The sequence below is a fragment of the Chelonia mydas genome, chromosome 27 (assembly GCF_015237465.2).
Source record: "Chelonia mydas isolate rCheMyd1 chromosome 27, rCheMyd1.pri.v2, whole genome shotgun sequence".
In the NCBI taxonomy this organism is placed as follows: Eukaryota; Metazoa; Chordata; order Testudines; family Cheloniidae; genus Chelonia; species Chelonia mydas.
In genome coordinates this window covers 16,060,536-16,085,819 of record NC_057860.1, presented here as the reverse complement: position 1 = coordinate 16,085,819, position 25,284 = coordinate 16,060,536, and the positions used below count along the sequence as shown (strand labels likewise).

Sequence of the window (25,284 nt, the reverse complement as noted above, 5' to 3'; positions counted from 1 at the left end):
CAGTGTGAGTTCCCCACCTTTCCAGGGGCAGTAGGGCTCAGGCTTCAGACTTCAGCCCTGGGGTGGTAGGTGGCAGGCTCCAGCCGTGGGGCTTTGGGCTCTGATCCTGGGCTCACCCGCTCCTCCCCGCCCCCATTGCCCTGGTGCCTGCTGCCTCCCTATCCACCTCTCCATCCAGGCCTTAGTTTGTCCCCTGCTTGCTGGGGCTGAGTAAGTCTGCTGTGAAAAGCAATATTTGTATGTTTGTTAATATAACTTTTTACTGCCTTCCAGCTAGCTAGTAAGTCTGCTGTGAAAAGTGATATTAACAAACATACAAAGATCAGTTTTCACAGCAGCAGACTTACTAGCTAGTGTGTCTTTAAAAAAGCAACCAAAAAGCAAAAGAAACAACAAAAAAGACAAGAACATGCAAAGCAGTTTATTTTGTTTCTATTCTGTTTAGGTCCAGTAAAGAACAGAGACAACTGTACATTATTTTTATTATTGAGTCTGCAAACAAACAAACCAAAAAAAGCCCTACATAAATTACAATGATTTGGACATGTACATGTGCAGATTTATTTGTTTTTCCTAAAGTTAATTAAGTATTTTAGGAAAAATTGTCAGAGAGACGACCAGCAAGAGTTGGTGGTTGCACTCTAAAACCACCAAAACATTTCTTGTGACAACCCCTGCTTTAGGAGATGCACAAGTTCAACAGCTGCATAAGCCATATAAACATGTATGGTACAGCCTTTCTTTGCTTAGAATGAAATTCATTCCTGTTTTCTCCCCTCACATACAGCTAAAAACTCTAGTTCAAGCCCTCATCATCTCATATCTTGATTGCTGAAACTTTTTCCTTTTTGGTGTTGCCAGATGGAGTCAGTTTTCCCTCAAGCCCTTTAATACATTCTGCCATGGGAGTAGCTCCCAGTAAAAATCCAGAAAGCCACTATATCTTCTTTTAAATCCCTCCTTAAAATTTTGCTGTGATATCTCCAATATAGGTGACAATGGCTAAGCCGTGATATGCCATAACTGCTTCCTATTGCACCAAATAACATTGTTTCACTATTACCTTGTCCTCCCAACTCATCTGTTCGAATTTCTCCACCTGTTATTTCTTGTCATATTATACAAATTATAAATTGTTGGAGCAAGAACTCTTGTGTGTGTATAACACCCAAAACAATGGAACTTTGCTCCCTGAATGAGGCTTCTAAAGTGTTACCGTAACAAACATAATTTTAAAAGTCAAATTTTTCTAATGGTAAAAGTGCATATTGTCTTCATTCATGTTTTCCATAGTCACCTTCAGAAAGAGCCTAGGCCTGGAAAATTTCCTGCAGAAAGCTGAATGTTTTGGGAAGTTTTGGACCACCAAACAACCACCAAAGTTTTGGACCACCAAACAATTCAAAGGGAAAACCAGAGAGAAATGTAAACATTATTATGATCCCATTGTACCCCAGGAGCTCCACGCTGAAGGGATCACTTGTATCTGAACATTGAATAGATTGAAAGTTTGCATTGTTAATGGCCTAAATTCACCATGGCTACAAGAGGTGAAAGCAGGGTGTAGTTCTCCCACAAGCCCAGGTTCTTAGCTTTGCCCTATTTCCCTGGGGAAGGGAGGCGGCGGGTTCTGTGCCCGCCGGATGGCGCTGTGGGCTGGCACCATTTCCTAGGAACCCCAGGGCATGCCCTGATGCCGCACATCTGGGCGGGGCTGGCGCCCCCTTCTCCCCCGCTGAGGATTGTACTTCTCCTTTAATCCGCGCAGCCACACAAAGAGACGGGGGGAGGCAGCCCCCCCGGAGAAAGGGGATGCGATGGAGGCGGTGCGTGCAGCTCCGGTGCTCTAGGGGCGCATGAGCGAGGCGCGCACGGGGCTAGAGGGACGCAGACACCGGGGATCTGCTCCTCTCGCCACAGGAGGCAGCCCGCCGCCTCAGCACTGAGTTTCGGCCCCCGCCGGCAGGCAGCTCAGGGCCCCGCAGGTAACAACCCCGGGCGGCTGCATGTCCCTGTGGCCGCGGCAGTAGCGCGCTCCGCTCCGCGAGTCTCCAGCAAAGACATCGGGGGAGGAAATTCCGTTGTAGCGCAGCAGGCGGGGGGCTGAGCGGGCCCTGCCTATGCCCCGCTCGGGGAGGCTGGCCCCCGCTTGGCCCTCGCTCCACCTGCAAGCTCCGGATGCTGCAGGGGCAGACTCCTGGGAGCTCGGTGGGAGGATGGGCACATGGCGCTGGAGGCGGGGGGCATACCTGGACCTGGACCTGAGCGATTGCACGGAGGTGCTCTGGCTTCTCGCTGGGGGAGGGTTGTGAGGGTTCTTGCCTATGCCACGTCTTGGGGGCATTTCTGCTGCCTCAGGGCAGCAGCATGACATTGGGCCAGGCGAGGCCAGTGCACAGCTCATGCTCAAGCAAATTGGTAAGCAGGGTCTGGTATGAATGCATCGAGCATCTCTCTGTACAGAGGGCCAACTTCATCTGCCCAAAGAGCTGAGGAATTCAGCAAGTGAAAACAAAAATGGAGCGTCCAGGGCAAGTGGGCTGGATTTTTTACTCTTGTTTATTTTAAACCAGCCTGTGGACATCCTCAGCTACAAAGAGGCAGCAGAAATGTGCTTGTGCTGAGATGAAAGAAAAGAATTAGCAATACCAGTTCGTTTAATTCATAATCCAGTTTCCACAGAGACTGCAAGAGGCTGAGCTAATTAAAATATAATTGAAGGTTTAAAATTATAGTGGGTGCCTGCATTAAGGGGAAATTATTTAGATTATGCTAAAAATAAACTGAGCAGTTCAGGTTAGTGTTATCAGAAGATCTTAAAGATTCAAGCCCTGCTTGACAGGTGTCAGTTTTTATAAGACGAACTGCTTGGTTTCTTGCAATTGCACTTCTTTTATGTGTTTATATATCTTTTGAGTTATCTGGCTTACTGGCTATTTTAAGACAACTGTCGCTGTTGTATTTAAGCACCAAACAAGGCATCACGTTATATAACTGCACTCTGGGGATTTGAATAGTTAATTTTTTTTTCAGTGCTCAAGGGGCTTCTTGCTTAATACAACAGTAACTCAGACACAAATTTTTTTTATTTCATTACACTGTAAAACACTATACTTGAATCCCATAATTAAGTAAAAGGTTAGGTAAGCCGTGCTTTGAATTTTCTTGGTAGACAAAAGTATAATGTCTCCAAGAAACTGAAGTCCTGCTTAACAGCAGACAGTCATGAAGTTTCCAACACCCAAAATTTTATAATTCATATGCCTTTCCTGACCTATTATAAATAGTGATTTTCTGGAAAGATGTTGAAATGCAATTGTTTTTGAAAAACAATCTATCTTGGAAAGTATGTCCTCAATACTGATGCTTCATTCCATATTAAGCCACAAATCAAGTTTGGAAACTATATAAACATACTAGAGCAAAACCAATTTCTAATATAGTTCAGCCATCCAGTGTGGACAGGCCAAAAAATGTCAGAATCCTATTTAAAGATTCTGTTTGGTCCACCCACTACAGGCTGACTAATCTTCAGCTGGAGCAGTCCAAATTCTGTTTCTTACCCAGTATGGATAGAATTTAAAGAGTCCTCTCCCTAGGCCATGAAGCTGGTCAAACCTTCTGCCCCAATAATAACTGAGCAGGAATAAACTTAAAAATGAATTAGGGTTTTGGAGAGTGCCCAGTATGAGAGGAAGAGTGCATCTCAGTGAGTTTATGCCTTCAGTGTTGAAACGATACACGTGTGTATTGTAATTTGTATGCTCAAAACACTAAGTTTTGCCTAAATTTATTAGTGACCTAATAGGCATAGGACTGAACCTACTAGCTGGAAACCAGTATTAGGACAAGAGGTGCTCACCAGCAAAGCCCAGGGGGAGTGCAGTTGGGATTGTTAGGGTATTAAACTGGAGTTGGGAGACCTTGCTATTTCTGCCAGACCTGGTTTCCCAGGTCCAGGCTGAAATTTCTGATCAGAACGAGTGAGACTCACCCACACCAGAATACTGCAGCTAATTGCCCAGTGGTTAGGGTACTCACATGGGATGTGGGAGCTCCTGATTCAGTCTCTGCCTAATTCAGACCAGAGACTTGAACCTCAGCCTCCCACGTCAGGTGGGCGTACCATGGATTTATTTATTATCTGTCCCTTTCCTAATTGTTCCTAACATTCTGTTAGTTTTTTTGACTGCTACTGCATATTGAGCAGATGTTCTCAGAGAATGATCCACAATGACTCCAAGATCTCTTTCTTGAGTGGCAATGGCTAATTTAGACCCATCATTTTGTATGTATAGTTTGCATTATGTTCTCCAGTGTGCATTACTTTTCATTTATTGACACTGAATGTCATCAGCCATTTTGTTGCCTATTTACAAAGGGATCTCACAAAACTGAGTAATTCTTTGTAGTCAGTTAGGACTTAACTCTCTTAACTCTTAATTTCATATTGTTTGCAAACTTTGCCACCTCACGGTATACCCCTTTTTCTATATGTTGAACACCACAAGTCTCAGTACAAATCTCTGGGGGACACCACAATTTACCTCTCTCCATTCTGAGAACTGACCATTTATTCCTACCCTTTGTTTCTTATCTTTTAACCAGTTACAGATCCATGAGAGGACCTTCCCTCTTATTCCATGATAGCTTACTTTAATAGCCTTTGGTTAGGGACCTTGTCAAAGGCTTTTTGAAAGTCCAAGTACAATATATCCACTGGATCACCCTTGTCCACATGCTTGTTGACTCCTTAATCGAATTCCAATAAATTGGTAAGGCATGATTTCTCTTTACAAAAGCTGTGTTGACTCTTCCCCCAACAAACTGTGTTCATCTATGTGTCATTCATTCTGTTCTTTACTGTAGTTTAAATCAATTTGCCTGATACTGAAGTTAGGCTTACCAGTCTGCAATTGCCAGATTCACCTGTGGAGTTTTTTTTAAAAATTGGTGTCACATTAGCTATCCTTCAGTCAACTGGTACAGAAGCTGATTTAGGTGATAGGTTACATGCCACAGTTAGTAGTTCTGCAATTTCATATTTGTGTGAATACCATCTGGTCCTGGTGACTTATTACTGTTTAATTCATAGAATCATAGAAGATTAGGGTTGGAAGAGACCTCAGGAGGTCATCTAGTCCAACCCCTTGCTCAAAGCAAGACCAACACCAACTAAATCATCCCAGCCAGGGGTTTGTCAAGCTGGGCCTTAAAAATCCCAAAGGAAGGAGATTCCACCACCTCCCTAGGTAATCCATTCCAATGATTCACCACCCTCCTAGTGAAATAGTTTTTCCTAATATCCAACCTAGACCTAACCTAGATCTCCCCCACTGCAACTTGAGACCATTTCTCCTTGTTCTGTCATCTGCCACCACTGAGAACAGCCTAGCTCCATCCTCTTTGGAACCCCCGCTTCAGGTAGTTGAAGGCTGCAATCAAATCCCCGCTCACTCTTCTTTTCTGCAGACTAAATGAGCCCAGTTCCTTAGCTACTCCTCATAAATCATGTACCTCAGCCCACTAATCATTTTCGTTGCCCTTCGCTGGACTCTCTCCAATTTGTCCGCATCCTTTCTGTAGTGGGAGACCCAAAACTGGACACAGTACTCCAGATGTGGCCTCATCAGTGCCGAATAGGGGGGAATAATAACTTCTCTTGATCTGCTGGCAATGCTCCTACTAATGCAGCCCAATACGCTGTTAGCCTTCTTGGCAACAAGGGCACACTGTTGACTCATATCCAGCTTCTCATCCACTGTAACCCCTAGGTCCTTTTTTGAAGAACTGCTGCCTAGCCATTCGGTCCCTAGTCTGTAGCGGTGCATGGGATTCTTCCGTCCTAAGTGTAGGACTCTGCACTTGTCCTTGTTGAACCTCATCATATTTCTTTTGGCCCAATCCTCCAATTTGTCTAGGTCACTCTGGACCACCTCAGTGTATACCCTAACACTCTGGACCCTACCCTCCAGCATATCTACCTTCCCCCCCTCAGCTTAGTGTCATCTGCGAACTTGCTGAGGGTGCAGTCCATCCCATCATCCAGATCATTAATGAAGATGTTGAACAAAACCGGCCCTAGGACTGACCCCAGGGACACTTTGCTTGATACTGGCTGCCAACTAGACATCGAGCCGTTGATCACTACCTGTTGAGCTTGACCATCTAGCCAGCTTTCTATCCACCTTATAGTCCATTCAGCCAATCCATACTTCTTTAACTTGCTGATAACAAATTTATCAGTTTGTTCCCAAACCTCCTCTGTTGATACCTAAATCTGGAACAATTCCTCAGATTTGTCACCTAAAAAGAATGGCTCAGGTGTGGGAATCCTCCTCACATCCTCTGCAGTGAAGACCAATGCAAATATTCATTTAGCTTCTCTGCAATGGCCTTGTCTTCCTTGAGTGCTCTTTTAGCACTTTGATCATCCATTGGCCCCAGTGATTGTTTGGCAGGCTTCCTGCTTCTGACGTACTTAAACAAAATTTGCTGTTGTTTTTTGGGTCTTTGGCTAGTTGCTCTTCAAATTCTTTTGTGACCTGCATAATTATACTTGACTTGTCAGAGTTTATGCTCCTTTATATTTTCCTCAGTAGGATATGACTTCCAATTTTTAAAGGACGCCTTTTTGCCGCTAATGGCTTCTTTTACTCTGTTGTTCAGCCATGGCGGCCTTTGTCCTCTTACTATTATTTTTAATTTGGGGTATACATTTAATTTGAGCCTCTATTATGATGCTTTAAAAAAGTTTCCCTGCTGCTTGCAAGCTTTTCACTCTTGTGTTCCCTTTAATTTCCATTTAGTTAGCTTCTTCATTTTTGTGTAGTTCACCATTCTGAAGTTAAATGCCACTGTGGTGGTCTTCACTCCCCTCCCCCATATGTTAAATTTAATTTTATTACGGTCGCTATTACTGAGTGGTTCAGCTGTATTCACCTCTTGGACTAGATCCTGTGCTCCTCTTAGGACTACATCATGAATTGCCTCCCTTTGTGGGTTCCAGGACTGTCTGCTCCAAGAAGAGCAGTCATTATTGGTGCTTTTCAAAAATCTTTGTGAGTGTTATAAAGTTTCGTTGTCTGAATCTAATTATACGGCAATATCCGGGAGTAACAATGGCCATGTACCCTGCTTCCCAAACTGGACATCCCAGATAAACAACTTCCTTACTGTTAAAAAAACCCCATCCTGACCTTTTTTTGTGCTGTATTCTGAAAGTCAGCAGACTCTGGCTAAAATGTAAACACTGCCCAGTACTTAACATGGCAACTGACAGAACCTCAAACCATGAACTATGAAAACTGTTCAGTCAATGAATTACACTAATGTACACAAACATAGAACTTAGCTCCATATGTTCAATACTGCTTGAGCAGAAAAAGTGATTTGCTATATTACCAGTTCCTACAACAATCAGAGTTGAATTGAACTGATATTATTTTGTTCAGCCCTCAAAATTTAAAAGATCTTGTAAATGTTTAGGTTCCTGATTACAGGTGTGTGTCTTCAAAAGCAAACAAGTGTACCTTCATGATCTTTATATAAAACATTTTGAGTCAGTAGTTAGGGTAATGCTCAAAACATCAATTTTCTAATGTAGAGGTTAGAAGTTGTTTTTTTTTTTCATGTAGTTTGTGTGGTGGTTCTTAATAGGCACTCAGTATTTTAACTGGATTTTATAGCTAATATTTATTAGTGCCTTATCTCGTTGATATCAGTTATAATTTTAATTTGTAAAGTACTCTTGGAGAGATATGTTCAATATACAGTATATATTTTAACATGCTAGTTTATATACAGTATGTGAAACTTTACTGATTTGGGGTGAAATTGATTAGCACCTCAATGACAGACTGCAAAATGTTCCGCAGCATGCCAAAGAGAAGAATCTGAAACTGAACAAGAAATAAATTCCAGATTTCACTGAATGAGTAGAACACACACTCAACAAACGAGTTTAGTTGGGCCCAAGAAAGGTGGTGGCGACTGTACAAATGAAGACTCCAAAACAAAGAAACCTTAAAGATTCATGGGCATGTTAATCTAAGCATATTGATCCCAAATTTGTTAAGTGCTCCACTCCCAATGCTGAGTGAGGATAGTTGAGAATGACAAAAAGATGATTGGCAAAACGAGAGCTTTTGAGAATAAAAATAACTTGTTACAGTCACATCTTCACTCAAATACTCTGAGATCAGCAAAGAACCTATGGTCTCAGTTGATGTAAACTAACATGGGTAAGGGGCCTGTCCTGCAAGATCAAGCACTTGCTTCTAATGCACTGGCTAACCTAAAATAGAACTGTGCCCATATTGAAAAGAAAAGCTAGCAATTGTTTCAGGTAGTGAGCTGTTTCATTAATGTTTATGGGAGAAATAAGGCTAGGTAGAAACCGATTATAACCAATCACAATACAGAAATTATTGCCCAAAACACTGCCTAGACTTAAAAAAAATGATCACTAAACTTCTTGTCCAATGTGAAATGCGGGCCTGGAAAGGCCTTCTTATACCAGACATGTTTTCAAAGGAGTTTGAAGTAAAGACTCACACAACCCATTTCCAGAACAGTATTTGAGAAGCTAAAACAAGAAACACAAAATGCCTCAGCTGAGCCTTACAACAACCTCAGAGAATAAATTTAAATTGATGACCTACAGAATTATCCCAGTCACCTCCAACCATACTTTTTTGTGGGTACTGTAGAGATTAAATTGTTGCATTTGATGGATTTCTCTACCGATGACATGTCATAATACTTACAGCAGGAGGCTAGAATCAATATTTAACATTGTAAGAATATCACAATATATATCACAATTCTTTATTAGGTCACCAGTTCTGAAAATTATGGGCATGGCAAAAAACTTGGTACCAACCTCTTGAACCAGACAGTTAAGCCTGAAGTAGTTACAAGCAGCAGTATGCCAGCAAACTAAAACAGAATGCCAAACAGGATATCATTATTGCAAGTGAAAGAGAAGGTTAGATTTAAAACAAAGTGGCTGGTGACTTGCTAAGGTAACACCTATATTATTTGGACCAAGATCATGCATCGCACCCACTTTATAAATTGTAACAATGAAGGTCTGCATCCCAATTAACAAAACATACTTTGGAGGAAACTCTTAGCATTCACTATTGATACTGTAAGAGGCAGGATATTGGGCCAGAGGGACTACTGGACAACATTAGAGCTCAATCCTGCAAGGTGCTGAGCGCTCTGGGTATGATTCAGCAAAGTGCTTAAAGCATACTGTATGTTGAGCCTCAAGCACATGAATAGTCCCCATTGACATTAATGAGACCACTTGGTTTTATCTAATACATAACCTTTGCCTGCATTAATGCTTAATTTGATATTGGAAAATGAGGGAGGTTATTCAAATGATTGTACCTTGACGGCCTGTTATTGGAACTATGTAGAAAAAGGAAAGTTTAAAAAAGGATTGACTACAATATTTTCTATGGATTTAAATAAAATAAATTGGCTTAACATAGCATGACAAACTTAATTATAAGGAACATTTTCCACATACAGTAATTCACCCTCTGCAGGGCATTATATAATTAATCTGCAGAGCATAAAAACAAATTTAGGTATAAAAAATCCCTAGTGCTTTCCCCTAGGTTAGTAGGGGGAATATCTAGTTTGTTTTAATAAAATAACCAGATTCAGTGCACTGTCTAAAGAAGTTTCAGAGTAACAGCCATGTTAGTCTGTATTCGCAAAAAGAAAAGGAGTACTTGTGGCACCTTAGAGACTAACCAACTTATCTGAGCATGAGCTTTCGTGAGCTACAGCTCACTTCATCGGATGCATCCGATGAAGTGAGCTGTAGCTCACGAAAGCTCATGCTCAGATAAATTGGTTAGTCTCTAAGGTGCCACAAGTACTCCTTTTCTTTTTGTCTAAAGAAGTGAAATTCTTTGCAAGTTATGTCATACATTTTTCGTTATGATTATTTGTGACAATGTGCTCAGCCCTGTGGAAGGCACAGATGTTGAGACCAGACTCTGCCCTAGAGAGTTTACAGTCTAGATTTGGTCTGCATTGTCTGAACAAACCTAAACAGCAGCAAGGAACTCCCAGGTCATGGGGGGTGGGGGAGACTTATTTCTAGTTTATTGAGCTACTGTTGGAATTTTGCAAAACTAACATGCTTCCTAGGGGATCTTATTTTTCTATAGTTGTAGTAGACTCCTGACTTTCTGGTTTTTCTCCCTCTTTGCTAAATTCGTAACTCTGACCCACAGCTCACCCATTGTTTGTTTGTGACACTGACTGAATCCACTAACTACATGCAAGTGAAGTTAAATGAAGTTTCAGCCCGGACTGTATTCATGAGCTTGAGAGAACTGAGGTAAAGTTTTCTTTGAATCGTAATACCCAGATGGACTAATTAGACATTTCAAAGCAGAAAGGAATGCAAACGCAAATACTATTTTGAGATTAATATCACAGAGAGTAAAGTCACGTCTATAAAATCCTGGGGGAGCTGGACATCACTAAACTGACAAATGCCACCGAGCAATAAGAAAATGAACTATCTGAGGATGCAGTCTTCATAAACAATATTTAGATGAGAGGCAACACATTGAAACTACTGTCACATGACACTGGAATGAAAGAGGCAAGTTGGGGGAGGTAATATCTTTTATTGGACCAGCTTCTGTTGGTGAGAGAGACAAGCTTTCCAGCTGCATACTGGAATGAAACTTTGTGACCTGTCCATAATGACTTTGCCAAATAAGACATGTAGTGTGCAAAGATTAAAGCATAAAGGGCTTTTTTCTTAGCAACCTTTGAGTGCTGTTGCATATTTCTCTGCAAAGCATATTTTAATTAATTTTACAAGAGTAAAGTACAAAGATTGTTTTGGAACCCCCAATCCGTTTACAACTCTCAATAATGGGTGTTTTGTCTTGAATGTATGATCTCAAGAGGCAGAGTAACTGTTGCTATTTGAAATTGAGAAATTGTTCACTAGTGGAAGGGGAAGCATAATAGAGAAAAGAAATAACAGGGGTGTACAATGAAGTAGCCCTGCTCTAATTTATGCTACCTTCTCCTCTAAGAGCCAGAAATAATTGACTTCAATGAGAGTTGCACCTGCTTATGCCTGGACCCAACACTGTTCCTACAGAATGCAAAACTGATATATGATGGCAGCTCTCTCCTCCTGCTCCCACCGAGTGTTTAAGTCCCTTCTGGTCCTCCTTTCCTATAGCATGCTCCTGCTGCCTCATCACCTCCTTATCAGTTTTCCCCTCTGTGGTATTCCTGAAGTGCCTAAAATTGTGGACTAATAAGCAGAGGAGCTCGAACAGGCATGGAAATGGCTATTTTCTGGATTATGCTGCATCAGAGAGCTGTGCAACACCTTGGCAAAAAGATATTATGTTACTATTTGTAAGGCCACATAACTTCATTGCACATTGGACCCTAATCATATTTAGCCCAAGCAACCTACTAAAGAAGGATGCACTAAAATGAAAATGCTAGCATTATACAGGATAATAAAATATCTGTATGTCAGATACCTGACTTCAGACATTATCTTTCCTTATTTCAGGATTGTTTCTGAATCACAGTCCTGCAAGAAGAAAATCATTTTGGTTTAAGTTGAACATTTGTCTCTAGCATTAAGACAACAGCTATGCCAGTGCTATCAGAAGATTCAGGTAATTGGTCTGCATGCTTTCAATTTAAGAATGGCTGAAATCCTAGTATGTTCTCACACAAAACACTATCTGTAATTTAATTTGTTAAATTAGAGTTGAGAATGTACACATTTATTTCCCATCAATGCAAGTACTAAAAATCAAGGATATCACAGTATGAGTGGGACTGGATAAAGAGATGGATTTCAGGAGGAACATAGTTTGGTGACACACCTGGAGTTCAGTAATGTAATCTGGTGGCCAGGCTCCTACTGGACAAACATAGGCCTGTCAGCATGTAGCACTGTTGTCTACGCATACATAATAATGATAATTTTCCTACAGTTCTGATACTTTTTATGTCACTTCTTGCTAACAAAATAAATAGCACCTGTTGTGACAGTATTAGCAGCGTCAGTTAATAGGAGCTGACAGATCATGGCATATCTATCCATCAGCTCAGTTGGTGCAGACTTCTAAAAACATTATTTCATTAGCTAGCATAATGGGTTTCGGGAAGGCAGCATGCAAACGTCCGGTATGGTATTTCTTTCCCCTTCCTGTGTCTCAGCTTACCTTTCTGCTATGGTACAGACCAGAGCTTAGTCTTCAGAACTCTGTCTACATATATTGTACAGAGTTAAATCAGATAGGAGAGTGACAATCTCTAAAGGAAAATGTTTACTAAATCTCTGAATATATGAATGCTTAAGAGTTTACTTATTACTTTAAAGATAAACACTCGCAGGATTTTTCCCCCTAAGTTTAGTACTTGATACTATCACAAATTGAAATGCACATATCTGTGTACACTTCCCTAGGAGTCTTCTCTAGGAGGATTTACCTTTCTGTCTGTGGAATGGTATCCAAACCCTTTGTAGGACACACAAGCTCCTCAAAGTCTGGGAAACAAGTGATAGCTCCACAGTCTCTTTCAAACTCCCTTTGAATCTCTGCAGCAACAGTCTGCAATTTGCACAGCCTGCAGAAATTCTAATGTTCTTCTCCAGTGAGGTGAAGAAGCCTGCAGTCTGAATCTAAAACTGGCAAAAATCCCTGGACTGTAGTCCTCACAGCACATCATCCTTGCGTTTGCACTGTTTCACCACTGAGTTTTTCATGGCTCCCATTCTTCCGATTTATAAATTCCTCCTCCTCCTCCTTCCATTAGTTCCACTCTCAGAGCATGTCCTGCCAGCCTGCTTGCCTACAATGGAAATCACATCCAAACAGCTAATGGACTGCAGACTTACTAGAGCTAGGGAGGGTGACTCTGCTGGCTGGGCCAGAATCATCAAGAAACTGGGTAGGGTGGGCACTAGGTGTACCCATTAGCTGTTTGAATGAGATATGTCTATATTGCAAGTGGAAGCTTGCCTCCCAGCCCAGGTTGGCAGACCTATGCTAGTTTTACTTGGGCTAGTGTGCTAAAAATAGCAGTATGGTTGTTGCTGCATTGGTGGTAGCTCAGGCTAGTCACCTGAGCTCAAACCTAGAGGGTTGGGTGGGCTTGCACTCAGGTTGCTAGCTCAAGCTGCCACCCCGCTGTAACGTCCACACTGCTATTTTTAGCATGCTCTCAAGCAGAGTTAGCGCAAGTCTATCTGGGAAAGGAGGCATGCTGTCAGCTGCAGTGTAGTCATTCCCACAGAGTCCCCCCCTTGCCTGATTCTTTAGTGGTTATTGATTATTATTGATTTCCCATTAATTACTAATTCAAAGAGTTGGGGATCATGGGGTTCTAGTCCCAGAATCAGGCACAACAGAAGCAAAGTTATCAAGTTCGGGTTTCCCAACCCGACACTGATGTGCACAACAGTGACACTCACTCTGAGGGCAAGGCAAAACTTTACTCATTGGGCTAATAAAACTACTTAAAGACACAACTCCTCCAAACCACATACAAAGATAACAGTAATATAAAGTGACACTGATATTTTTTACCATTCCTTACATATACTCACAACCTTAGGAATCTGGTGGTAAGAGACAAGCAGTCATTTCCTCTGTCCCTGGCATGCCAAATAAGTTCGATGGTCCAGATCTCTTTGACATGGTGGTCTGGCCTATTATAGGGCCTGATATTTTCCATGAATATTCATACAAATGCTCATCTTCCTTTGCCCATATTGAACTTCCTCACCCTAATAATGTTGAGGTATCCTTATTCTATATTGGTTAGTATATTAATTATTTTAACTTATCATGTACGTCAGTTTGTTGCCAAGGCAAGTTCATGGTTAAGCATCTGCCAGCATTTTTATCCTAAAATATTCAAGCCTAGTATTAGTTCAGTGTTCCTGGTATTGTTTTGTACAAACTCCCCCCTCCAGTACAATGTTCCCAGTTCCCCAAAACTCAGGGTCACTGTTGGGCAACTTACTTATGCTAAGGCTCATAGGCCTCAAAGCCTTATGCTAATTGCTTAAGCGAATGCCTTACAGGATATAGGCCTGTAGGTTCCTTGCGTTACTGCTAACTTGAATGCTAAGCTAGCTCTGTGGGTAACTCCTCCACACAAAAAATGCCACCCACCTGCCTCAACAGAGGGGGACTTTGATGGGGCCAGCGGTGAAAGGGGACAGGCCCAGCAGTGAGGAAGGGAGACACTTGCTAAGAAACACCAGGTATCTTCTCCCCTGGGAGTCAAGCATCCATTGGCCAGTTGTGGGGATGGGTGCAGCTTATCCAGCATTCCCCACCTCCCAGGGTTTAACCTGGGGGGGCCCTGTGGTACTTCTTTTGGCTCCATTCCAGGTGGGATCTTTTTGCTTTCCTCGCAGCACCTTCAAGCCATAGTGGTTAAGTAGGAATGTGCTCAATACCTAATTGAGGTACTTGGGTTGAGTTGTTTGTTTGTTGCAACTTAGGGCCAGTTTCCAGTGCGGTTAAGAGAATAACCAATGGTTCCCAGAGCTAAAAGACCTGGGGTTTTGGTGATGGGCCTTGGGCTCATGGGATAGGGTAAGACCTTTTGCCCTTTGCAAGCTGAGATCCCCACCCTTCTGCGCCCTCTGTCTCTTTCATGGGGTGGGGGGAGGGTCTAGGATTCAGAGACAGCTGAGTCCTGCCAGATAGGCAGAGGAAACCTGTAACTTGGGGTAGGTTTATATGGTAAGGAGCCCTGTAACCCTTACACTGGAACAAATTAAATGACTGGTACAGGACAGTATGAGTAATGGGTGGGTAGTGTCCCCCTCCCCTGTGTTAAAGTTTAATAAAAGTTGTGACCTTCCACTTAATTCCATGTATGTGTTTATCTTTTTGCAGCTGTGTCCACATCAACAAAAGATGGATCCTTCATACTATTTCTTTCCTTATTTACACCTTTCAATGCTGCAATGCAAGCAAGTGGGTTACTCTAGCTTAGGTCCAAGATATAATGTAGATGGGTGATTGGGTATTTCAAAGAAATCTCAATGTTATCGGAATGCAGGGAAACATCAGACACAGGGAGCAAAATTTTACTAGTTGTGATTTTTACAGTCTTAGAATCAGTGGATTCTGCCTTTGCTGGTTTTGGCACATGTAGAAAATTCATGTGAGATCTGCTGTTTAAGAAGGGAGTTGAAAATCAAGAGCAATGATTGGAAATAAGCTGCAACTCTCAGTATAATCTTAATTATCAGAAGCACAATTTTATTGTGCTGGTCAAATAAAATTATAAACAATGCAATAACAGAACTCAGATAAGAGATGTTAGTTATCCACAAAGCTTTTGTTCTGTACATTTTGCAATTAATTTAGGATTGCATGAGACTTTGGCCCTGTTGACATCCCAGCTAAGACCTGACTCAAATCACAAAGAAGAAATGGGATTCCTTAGAGATGTCTTCAGTGAAAAAAGTCTGAGTTATCTAATGAAGGTAAATGTTTATTTCACAAAATTTCCTTTTCTTTGTGGCCTGTATTTCTCAGTATTCTTAATTTCTTTGCCACAAGGCTTACTTGTTTTTACATAGAAGAGAAAACTGAACAGAGAAAATACGTATATTAAAGTAACTTTAAATCAACAAACATGAACAATATCCTATGAAAATTACTCTTTTTTGCTTGCTCTGAAATGAAATTTCTGCCTAGTTTTGAGTGAATGTCATTTTGAAGCTGGAGAAAGCTGCCATCACTAAGAATCAGAAGGGGGGATTCTCTTGTCACATAATTGATATTTTCCTTGTTAAAATAATAATTTTCTCTATTTGGAGGGTTTTTTTTGTTTTTTTGTACTGTCAATTAACTAATTGATAAATGCAAGTATCAGTGCCCAGTAATGAAAACATTTGAGTATAATAATCAGAATTTTCCTTTAAACCATGGAACCTCAGTTTCACAAGATATTCTCCCATCTACAGAACTAACAGCAGCAAAAATATGAGCAGGACTATTCTGCTCTTGACATGGATCATTCATTAACACACAGGTCCCCACATTGTGGGGTGTGCCCCCCTTAGGGGGCATGGAAGAACATTGGGAGGGCATAGGGGGCATGGGCCAGCCTCCCTAGGGGGCGGGGAGGCTACACCACCCAGTTTCGGCCCTTGCTCCTGGCCTCGCCCCCAGCTTTGGCCCCTGGCTGTGTCTCCGTTCTCAGCCCTGGCTCCTGGGGAGGGGGCGGTCAGGGCTAAGTGGGGGCACGACCCTGAAAAGTTTGGGGACCACTGCATTAACACTTATGATATTTGACAAAAGAATATGCCCTTTTGATATAAAAATATGCATCATGGACTAATAAAAAGTGTCCAGAAGACTAATTTGAGGAGTACCACTATAGAATTAGTAATGCCAGTTAACACACAAGTAATATTAGAATGTTCATTTAAATCCTTTTCTTTGCTGATTTGCCATCATCACTGATGAGTATATCCACCAAAGTAGTGATTTGATCCTGCTGTAAGTCTGATCACCGAGGTCTGTATATGGGCAGAGTACTAACACACAGCTGTTAGATGATTATTTAAGGCAAAAGGCCAAAGACATTAAACAAGTCTTCTTTTTCTTCCTCCAAGCTACGCTGCGAGGGAGATTCTTTCAAAGAGGCATAAGGGATTTAGGAGCACAAATTGGGCTTTGTGCTCCTAAAACCCTCTGGCACCTTTGAAAATCTCCCATGCATTAGTTCCCTTGATGATAGTTCCTTTGGACATAGATCCTTCTGGTTTCAGCAATAGGACTTTCAGCTGATGACCTCCCATACGTTGCAGGATCAAAAAATCAGAAATTCTTGACCTTTGTAGTCACTTACCTGAAAACACCTGTGTTTCAGATTCATGAAAAGCTCCGCCATTATGAAAGACAGAGTCCAACTCCTGTTTTACATAGTGCAGCAGCTTTAGCTGAGGATGTAAGTATGTTTGTCCAGTAAATTCTTTTTAATGTCTTAGATGCGTAAGTTACATACTAAAGAACCGAAAGTCTCCAACTGACGTTACTCTTGCCTGGACTGAACTAAAACACAACTCAGATTTTTTAAAAAAAAAGTTGATTCCTGTTTCTGTTGCTACACATGACTACACAGACTCCTAAAGGAAGATTTGAGGGAGCATTTGGACAGAATTCACAGCACGTGTGACTGTGGGATTCACTGCCACAAGATATTACTGAGCCTAAGATGTTATCATAACTCAAAAAAGTATTGTCCATTTATATGGATAAAGAAAAATATCCTGAGTTATAACAGTAAATATTACAAAACAAACAACAGCTTTGGCAAGGATATAAGTCCTCAGGCTTCAAGGTATAAATCAACCTCTAGCTAGTGGTGGTTAGCAGCAAACTTTTCCCTGGAGACAGATTATCTCAAGACTGGCTACTGTGTGTTTTTCCCCTCTGAAGTAGCCAGTACTAGCCACTGTCAGAGACAGGATACCAGACTAGATGGAACACTGGTCTGATCCAGTCTGGCAAGTCCTGTGTTCCATTCTTCTGCTTTAGGCAATTGTACTTTCAGCAACTTTTTACACTGAAACAAGGAAGTAAAATAATAACTGACCTTCAAATAATTCATTTAAAAAATTGAGGTTTCCACATTTATGCTGTTAGCTTTGGAACTTAAAACACCTCTTTTAGTTTTACTGTTATTTAACAAATATATTCAATATACACAGTAAACTAAGTTGCATAAAACTCTACAGAATTCTTTCTTGTTGTTTTCCCACTAAATACACAGGTTGGAGCTATCAGTGAATAATATTGATCTTCTTGTCAGTTTTTTCCCCACCGTCATAAGGTATATAGGGCAGGCCCTGGGCCATCCCAGAGTTGTCCTCAGTGTATTTGTGGGGAAAGGGCTATAGTGTTAAAGGAGGATTTAAATCACCTTTATCCCTTCCCCCCTCCCCGATCCTGGGCCAGCCTTAGCACACAACCTAGAACAGCCCCAAGGCTTCTCTAAGTTGTGCTTGGCTGCCTAGAGGCTCAAGGAGGAGTTCTGGTATCCAGGGATTGCTGAGAAGCAGGGGGCTACACACCCTACATTGATTCTGTGCCACCTGGTGGTTCCCATTCACAAAATGGGAATCCTGCAGGGACCAGTTAAACAGTCTCTCTGGCTGCTTTGTGGTATTGCAGTAATGAGCATGGTATAAACACTGAAGAGAATGGAGAAGCATCACAGCATACATCTCTCTGGCTTAGGAAAACTTGATAGAATTCATCTGAACCCATTTATAATTGATCAGGAAGGTCACTCTTCAGTGGTATGTGAAGTTGGTCTCTGAGCCCTCCACCCCCAACATGCAATAAAAACTCCAAGGCCCACCTGTGCCACAACTGTTTTTCTGCATATAAAAGCCAGGGCCGGCATTAGGAGGTAGCAAGCAGGGCAATTGCTTGGAGCCCCCATGCAGTGGGGCTGGGCTTTCTGCCCTGGGCCCCTGTGAGTCTAATGCTGACCATGCTTGGTGGCCCCCCTGAAACCTGCTCACGGCCTTCCTAGGGGGTCCCAGGCTCCTGGTTGAGAACCACTGCTCTAGCCGGGGATGTAATCATGTACTGGAAAGCCTGGAAGTTTTTGGAATATTTGAAATGGTTTATCAGATCCCCATGACAATGTACTAGTAAAGGCTAGTTAATCAACTTAGAGTTTAGTGTTGGTGTATTTGTGTAGGGTTTACATCTAAAGGCCTCAATTTTTGTCCATTTTCAGGCACTACTATAATATACACATAATAAAGCAGGTTAGAGGCATGCATATCCTTCAGGATACATGCATATTTTATTGAAATTGCCTTTAAATGCATATTTCAGTTACTGTTGCTTCTTGGAAACATGACAGAAATTAACAAACGTTGACCAGAAAATCCAGTTGCAAATATATTGCCTTATATTCTTTTGTTAATACTTTTTAAGGTAATTGAAGAGTTGCAGACTACACCAGTGAATAATGAAGAAAAAGAGCTGCTTCAGCTATTGTCAACACCACATCTTCGGGTAAAACACATACTCTTAAGCAATGCAATTCTCAGCATGATTCCCAGACAGAAAATATTGTTAAGGGCAAGTTACAACTAAGATTACCTAAGAGGAGGGGGAGACCCCAAATATGCTTCCTAAGGATTGCAGGACTGGGGTTCTAATTCCTACACATTTTAAGAGGTGTGCAGAATCTGTCTCCTTTTGCAGATCGAGGAGACCAGGGGTTTGTGGCATGTGGGGCTCCTAATGTAGAAAGGGTCATTATCCTTCCCTCCTACATATTTTCGAAGGTGGGAGACGAGAGCATTGTTCCTATCTTACTGCCCCCACCAGCCCTCTGCTCACTATAATCCATCCTCACCACCACACTGCAGACCTCTTAAGTATGAATCCTGTTTGGCCTCTCTTTGTTAATCCATGGAGTTTATTATGGCTCATGACTGTTCTGAAGAATTTATTTTAACTCATCTGTCTCAGTCAGTGCAGGATCCCTGGAGCTGTGGGAGAGCATAAATTACCAGAGCCCATGTGCTATTTGGGAGAACCTGTTTAAAATCTTAGTTACTTTAAAAACTGGACTGCAAGCAACAAAACTTTGGTTCTGTGCATTAGCGCTTGAGTAGATGAGCCCAGTGAACTGTTATTTCTCTTCTACCATTTGTTTTGTTTTTGACAGTGTTGCAAAAATAAGTTAGAAGAAGCTGTGGAGCCTCATGGTCATGTGTCTATTTCAGTTGCTATTATTCAAGAACCCCTTCTCCACTTTTATTTCAGTTTGTTGAAAAGTTATGTTACAGGCCCAGCTGTAACCTATTAATTTGGGGGGCGGGAGCTGGTCGATTTTATTTGGCTGCTCAATAATCATAGGACAGCAGTAATTAAATATTATAAATACAGATTTTGCATTTACAAAGCACCTTCCTTCCCTTTCAAGATTGCAATATGTTCACAAACGTTAACTCAATTGAGCTTCTTTGGGAGCTAGTCAAGACATTTTGGCCACAAATCAAAATGTAGCGAACTATATTTTTACTGGCATGCTGCTGCCAGCCGGGGTCCCGGCCACCAGCCCCGCTTAGCCAGCTGCCTGCCTGGGTGAACGGAACCCCAGGCCAGCAGCAGGCTGAGCAGGGCCGGCGGCCAGGAGCTGGCAGACAGAACCCCAGACCGGTGGTGGGTGGCCCAGCCCACCACTGGTCTGGGGTTCTGTCCACTGGCCCTGCTCAGCCCGCTGACGGTCTGGAGTTCCAGCTGCCGGCCCTGCTCAGCCTGCTGCTGGCCTGAGTGAATGGAATCCCCAGCCAGCAGCAGGCTGAGCAGGTCTGGCGGCTGGGACTCCAGCTGGCAGGAGCTGGCGGAACCCCACACCGGCAGCGAGTGAGCCGCTGCCAGTCTGGGGTTCTATCCGCTACCCAGCTCAGCCTGCTGACAGTCTGGGGTTCCGGCCCCTGGCCCCTTGCCAGCCTGGGTCCTGGCCATCTGCCCCGCTCAGCCTGCTGCCACCTGGGATACCAGTTGCCAGCCCCGCTCACCTCGCTGCTGGTCTGGGGTTCCAGCCACCTGGCCCCCTGCCAGCCGGGGTCCGGGCCTCCGGCCCTGCTCAACCCTCCTGCTGGCCTGGGGTACTGGCAGCCAGCCCAGGGCTCTGCAGCCCTTATCAAAAATTACACCACAATTAGCTTAAAAAATTGAAAACTGAATTTTTTTGTATATTACAGTAATCTTTAAAAATGTATAATGTTAATAAATACATAGGTTTGATGAAACAAACTAGTTGTACTTATGTGCTTGTGCTTAATTTGTGTTTTCAATGATTTACCTTCTAAAAAAAAATCTCGCATATCTTGCACCCCCAGAAAGGGTGTCTCTCACCCCCAAGGGGTGCATGCACCCCAGGTTAAGAACCACTGCACTAAACTGATAAGATCATAAGATCTGCATTTTAATTTAATTTTAACTGAAGCTTCTTAAACATTTTTAAAACCTTGTTTACTTTACATACAAGAATAGTTTAGTTATATAATATAGACTTTTAGAGAGAGACCTTCTAAAAACGTTAAAATGTATTACCGGCATGCAAAACCTTAAATTAAAGTGAATAAATGAAGACTCTGCACACCACTTCTGAAAGGTTGCCGACCCCTGTGCTATTGAAAGTTAAATTAAAAAAAGAAAAGAAAATGTAGCCATAGAATGTGATATTATAATATACCAGTAGACTCCCAATAAAGTTGTATGGTTGGTTGTCATCTAAGCTTCCAAATATCCATTATGTGAAATATTTATTGATGTAAGACAAACCCTGTAATGCAGTCTTTCCAATTTCTTTTCTCTAATGCTAAATGCCTCTGTGGCTAGATCATTCCAGGGAAAAGCAAATGACTGGTGCAGATGAAAAGTGTAAAGGATTTGCCTGCAAAAAAGGCAAAGCATTATTATACACAAAAATCTGCACAAGCAAGATCATTTTAAAGGGTGACTTGAAGAAGCAGTTAAGTACTTTGTTTATCATCCCTCGCTTTCAGTTAGTGCGTGGTCCTGTTCCTACTGATGTCCATAATAAAACTCCCATTGACTTTGGAGGTATAGGATCAGGCCCTTAAAGGTGAAGGGAAGAGGAAATATTCAGGATTCTTTCTTTGACTATGCAGGTGTCTTTTTAACGCAAATTGGATCTTTAGCTTCCTTTTTCACTAAAGCAGGCAGAGCAGAAACTCATTATGTTAGCTGTGAACCTTTGTACTCTTTTAGATAAGAAATAGTTTATGCTTGCCAAGAAAACAATACATGGATTTTCACCAAAGTAGACAGGCTCTTTTTGCACCGGCTCTTATGTCTGGAATAAGAGAAATGGCATCCTTCTCAATTTTGCCTGAACTATTTTAATCTTTTATTTTTTTCTTATTGTACAGGCAATGCTTGTAGTACATGATACTGTTGCCCAGAAGAACTTTGACCCAGTCCTTCCCCCTCTGCCAGACAATATTGATGATGATTTTGATGAAGAATCAGTTAAAATTGTTCGTCTAGTGAAGAATAAAGAGCCGTTGGTATGTATAGGGTACTCCTTTCGGCAGCGTGTAGAGTACATAAACTACACTCCCCCGCCCCAACATGAGTATAAATAGCAGTATAGACAATGAGGCACTCCTTAAGCTAGTAGGGTAAAGAAACTCGTGACCCCTGTCTCTATTAATTCAAGGCGTATCTCCCTGTCTACACTGCTATTTTTAGCACTGTAGTGACCTGCTGCTGAAGTTTTTCCCCAGTACAGGGAAAGACTTCTGCAACAGGGAGCTGCCGGGGCCTTTTCCTGCCACAGGGAAAGACTCTCTGCTCCACCAGCGCCCTGTTGCAGGAGCCTTTCCTTGGGGCAGGGGAAGGCTCTGGTAGCTCCCTACTGCTATCCAGTATCTTTCTGCAGCAGGAGCTTTTCCCTGAGGTAAGAAAACAGGAGTGAATTTCATTCTAAGCAAATAAAGGCTGTACCATACATGTTTACAAGGCTTATGCAGCTATTGAATTTGGGCATCTGCTAAGGTGTGCATGAAGCAATGCTCTTATGAAACTGTCTCATTCAGTGAACTTTGGCAACTGAAAATGTACACAGCATAACACACTAAGCTCTTTCTTCATTTCTATAAAGTTCATTCAGTAAGTCCATGTCTCCTGGAACTTACACTCTGTAGTACAGGGTCTGACTAAATATTTCAAATTTAAATTTTTTCTTTAAAAAAAAACAAACCAGGAAATTCCATTTTAAAAAAAAAGCTATATTAAAGAGTCCAGAAGCAAAAGTTAAGGTTATGCATTCAACCCCAATTCTTCCCCTTGTGCTTCTGCATTACAAAACAGTCATCAATTATATACTATTTCCCAAATACAATATACATTTTTTCAATCTTTCCTCATAGGTAATGTTTTCTAGACCTTTAACCATTTTTATTGCTCTTTTCTGGACTCTTCCAATTCAGCCACATCTTTCCTGAAATATGGCGCCCAGAACTGGACACAATACTCCAGTTGAGGCCTAATCAGCACAGAGTAGAGTGGTAGAAGGGATTGCAGTTGTACTCACCCATCTGATTATCATATAAAAGCAGTGTCCAAACACGAGTTGGGTTGATAGCAAAATTAGTTACGAAGGAAGACAAAATTTACTTATTGTTTTCCCCATACGAAAAGACCAAATTCAATTTTTCAAAATTTAATCAGCTTTTTCATTATTTTGCCATTAAATGTGCTCTAAATAAGTGCTTTATCCTGGTTTATTATTTATGTTTCAGGGTGCCACCATCAGAAGGGATGAGCATACAGGGGCTGTGATTGTAGCGAGAATCATGAGAGGTGGTGCAGCTGACCGCAGTGGTAGGTTTCTGAATAAAAGCAGTTTCAAAATACAATTTATAAACTACATTTTAAAACTTGTAAAAAGGTTCTAATAATTTCTAATGAAATCCTATGGTTACTCACCAGCAAAGCTAGCTCTTTGAATACTGACATTTACCCTACAGATATCCAAATAAATGCTTATTCAGCATGTCTCCAGTCTCCACAGGGTTAATTCCTAATATATTTGACCTTGCACTTCTTAGAGGCAGCTCTATTAGAATTTATTAAATGATCTGAATTGGGCTTGCATGGAGATTTTATACATAGCAAATAAAGTATTGAAGTGTCATTAATTTTTGTTATAATTTGTCCTTTTTAATACAATAGTAATACAATCCCAATGCTAATGTATTACTGTGATGAAGAAATATTAGCAAATTACAGCTTTCTTCTAGTCTCTTATTAGCATTTTTCATATTAAAATAATCTGATAAGACGTTTATTGTGAAGGGGCTAAAACAGTGCCATTAGCATTTCCGCTTCACATCAATAATGCACCTTTTTAATCTGATTCTCTGTAATATGGTTAATAGGATAAAAACTGCCAATAGAATGAGGAAGACTAGTCTCAAATTTTGACTTAAACAAAATAGCAAGGAGGCTTTTTTTTTTTTTTTTTTTTACTTTTAACCCAGAACCTTGGTGTGCTTTCAGCTCCGAATACTGTTGGTGTAACACACCAAGGCTACTGTGCTGACCCTTTTCAAAGGACTTCTAAATATTCTTTTGTAGAAATATTAGTTTGAAATAAGAGTGTCTACCCAGTTATCCTATTGTTAGTACTAAGTCTTCCTGTAAAAGGTAGACGTCAGCGAAGAAATAAGGTCATTTGTATTTTACATAAATCAGTAAGACATACTAAATGTTTTGTGCGTGGACCCATAGTGATTGTGAGCCATATCATTCTGTCCAGTTCTATGCGGAACTTCCCACTGGTGTCATTGGGAATTCCACTTTAAAACAGATGGAGAGAGATGTTCCTCTGGTATGATCGTGAGCTGCTGGCTGTTTGTTTTGTTGTGAAGTTCTAGTATCGTCAGTAACTACTGCTGACATTACTAGGAGTACAAAACTGGACTGCGTGAGCAAAGCTAAACGCTTTATGGTTTGCTCTAGGTTATAGTTTCAAAATTTAGCCCATTAGACTTTCTGAGACCATGCTGTGTAGAGCTGTCTATAAATAGCTCACAGCAGCAGAGGCCTTTCAGCAGGAAGAATTAGCAGCTTATCTTCTAATTCTATAAGAGTTGTCCATCTTTGCAAGTCAATTCCAGTATAATGTCCGAAGTGCAGACAGGGGATTCAGACACAGATGCAGTGTACCAAAACAGCTTGGTAAAAATGGTCCCTCATTGCAGGTCCAGTACACAGACAGTGTGGTTAGACACTAAGCTTCCTCCTGACCATTACCATGGGACACATGGTTTGCAGTGTCCTCTCTCTCCCCATTGCCATTTTAGGTGATTATGGGTTACTGTTGAAGAATGCCAGGTAGTGTGAGGGCAGGAGACTGTAAGGTGCAATGTTGGCGGAGTACAGGACTAGTATGGAAAGTCATGACGTACATACGGTTAACATGGGTGTGGGTAATAGGTGAGCAGCAGCTTAGCAGGCTAAGTATTAGTTCTAATATAGTTATCTTGTTTTTAGGTCTTGTCCATGTTGGAGATGAGCTAAAAGAAGTCAATGGGATTGCTGTGCTTCACAAACGACCAGAAGAAATTAGTCAGATTTTGGTCTGCTCTTATTTTTACTTTGAGATCTGTTATTACCAAGTAGGCTTGTTAAAGCAGTAGCTAGGTGACCCTTGTCC

General features: G+C 41.6%; 1 protein-coding gene across 6 annotated transcripts in view; it reads left to right on the top strand.

Moving 5' to 3' along the window:
- The window catches only part of MPP3 (membrane palmitoylated protein 3), a 109,739-nt gene that overhangs the window by 43,120 nt on the left and 41,335 nt on the right, over positions 1-25,284 (top strand). For 3 of the 6 annotated variants that reach the window (XM_043536910.1, XM_027835016.3, XM_043536908.1), the window contains exons 1-9: positions 1,521-1,985; positions 10,263-10,369; positions 11,582-11,690; positions 15,417-15,535; positions 16,930-17,007; positions 19,014-19,094; positions 21,992-22,129; positions 23,366-23,447; positions 25,122-25,207. In XM_043536910.1, the coding sequence (XP_043392845.1) occupies positions 11,666-11,690; positions 15,417-15,535; positions 16,930-17,007; positions 19,014-19,094; positions 21,992-22,129; positions 23,366-23,447; positions 25,122-25,207 (609 nt within the window). In that variant the 5' untranslated portion in view covers positions 1,521-1,985; positions 10,263-10,369; positions 11,582-11,665. Of the gene's footprint in view, positions 1-1,520; positions 1,986-10,262; positions 10,370-11,581; positions 11,691-15,416; positions 15,536-16,929; positions 17,008-19,013; positions 19,095-21,991; positions 22,130-23,365; positions 23,448-25,121; positions 25,208-25,284 lie in introns of those variants that run through there. The other 3 variants (XM_043536906.1, XM_043536905.1, XM_043536907.1) reach the window with 3 other exon arrangements.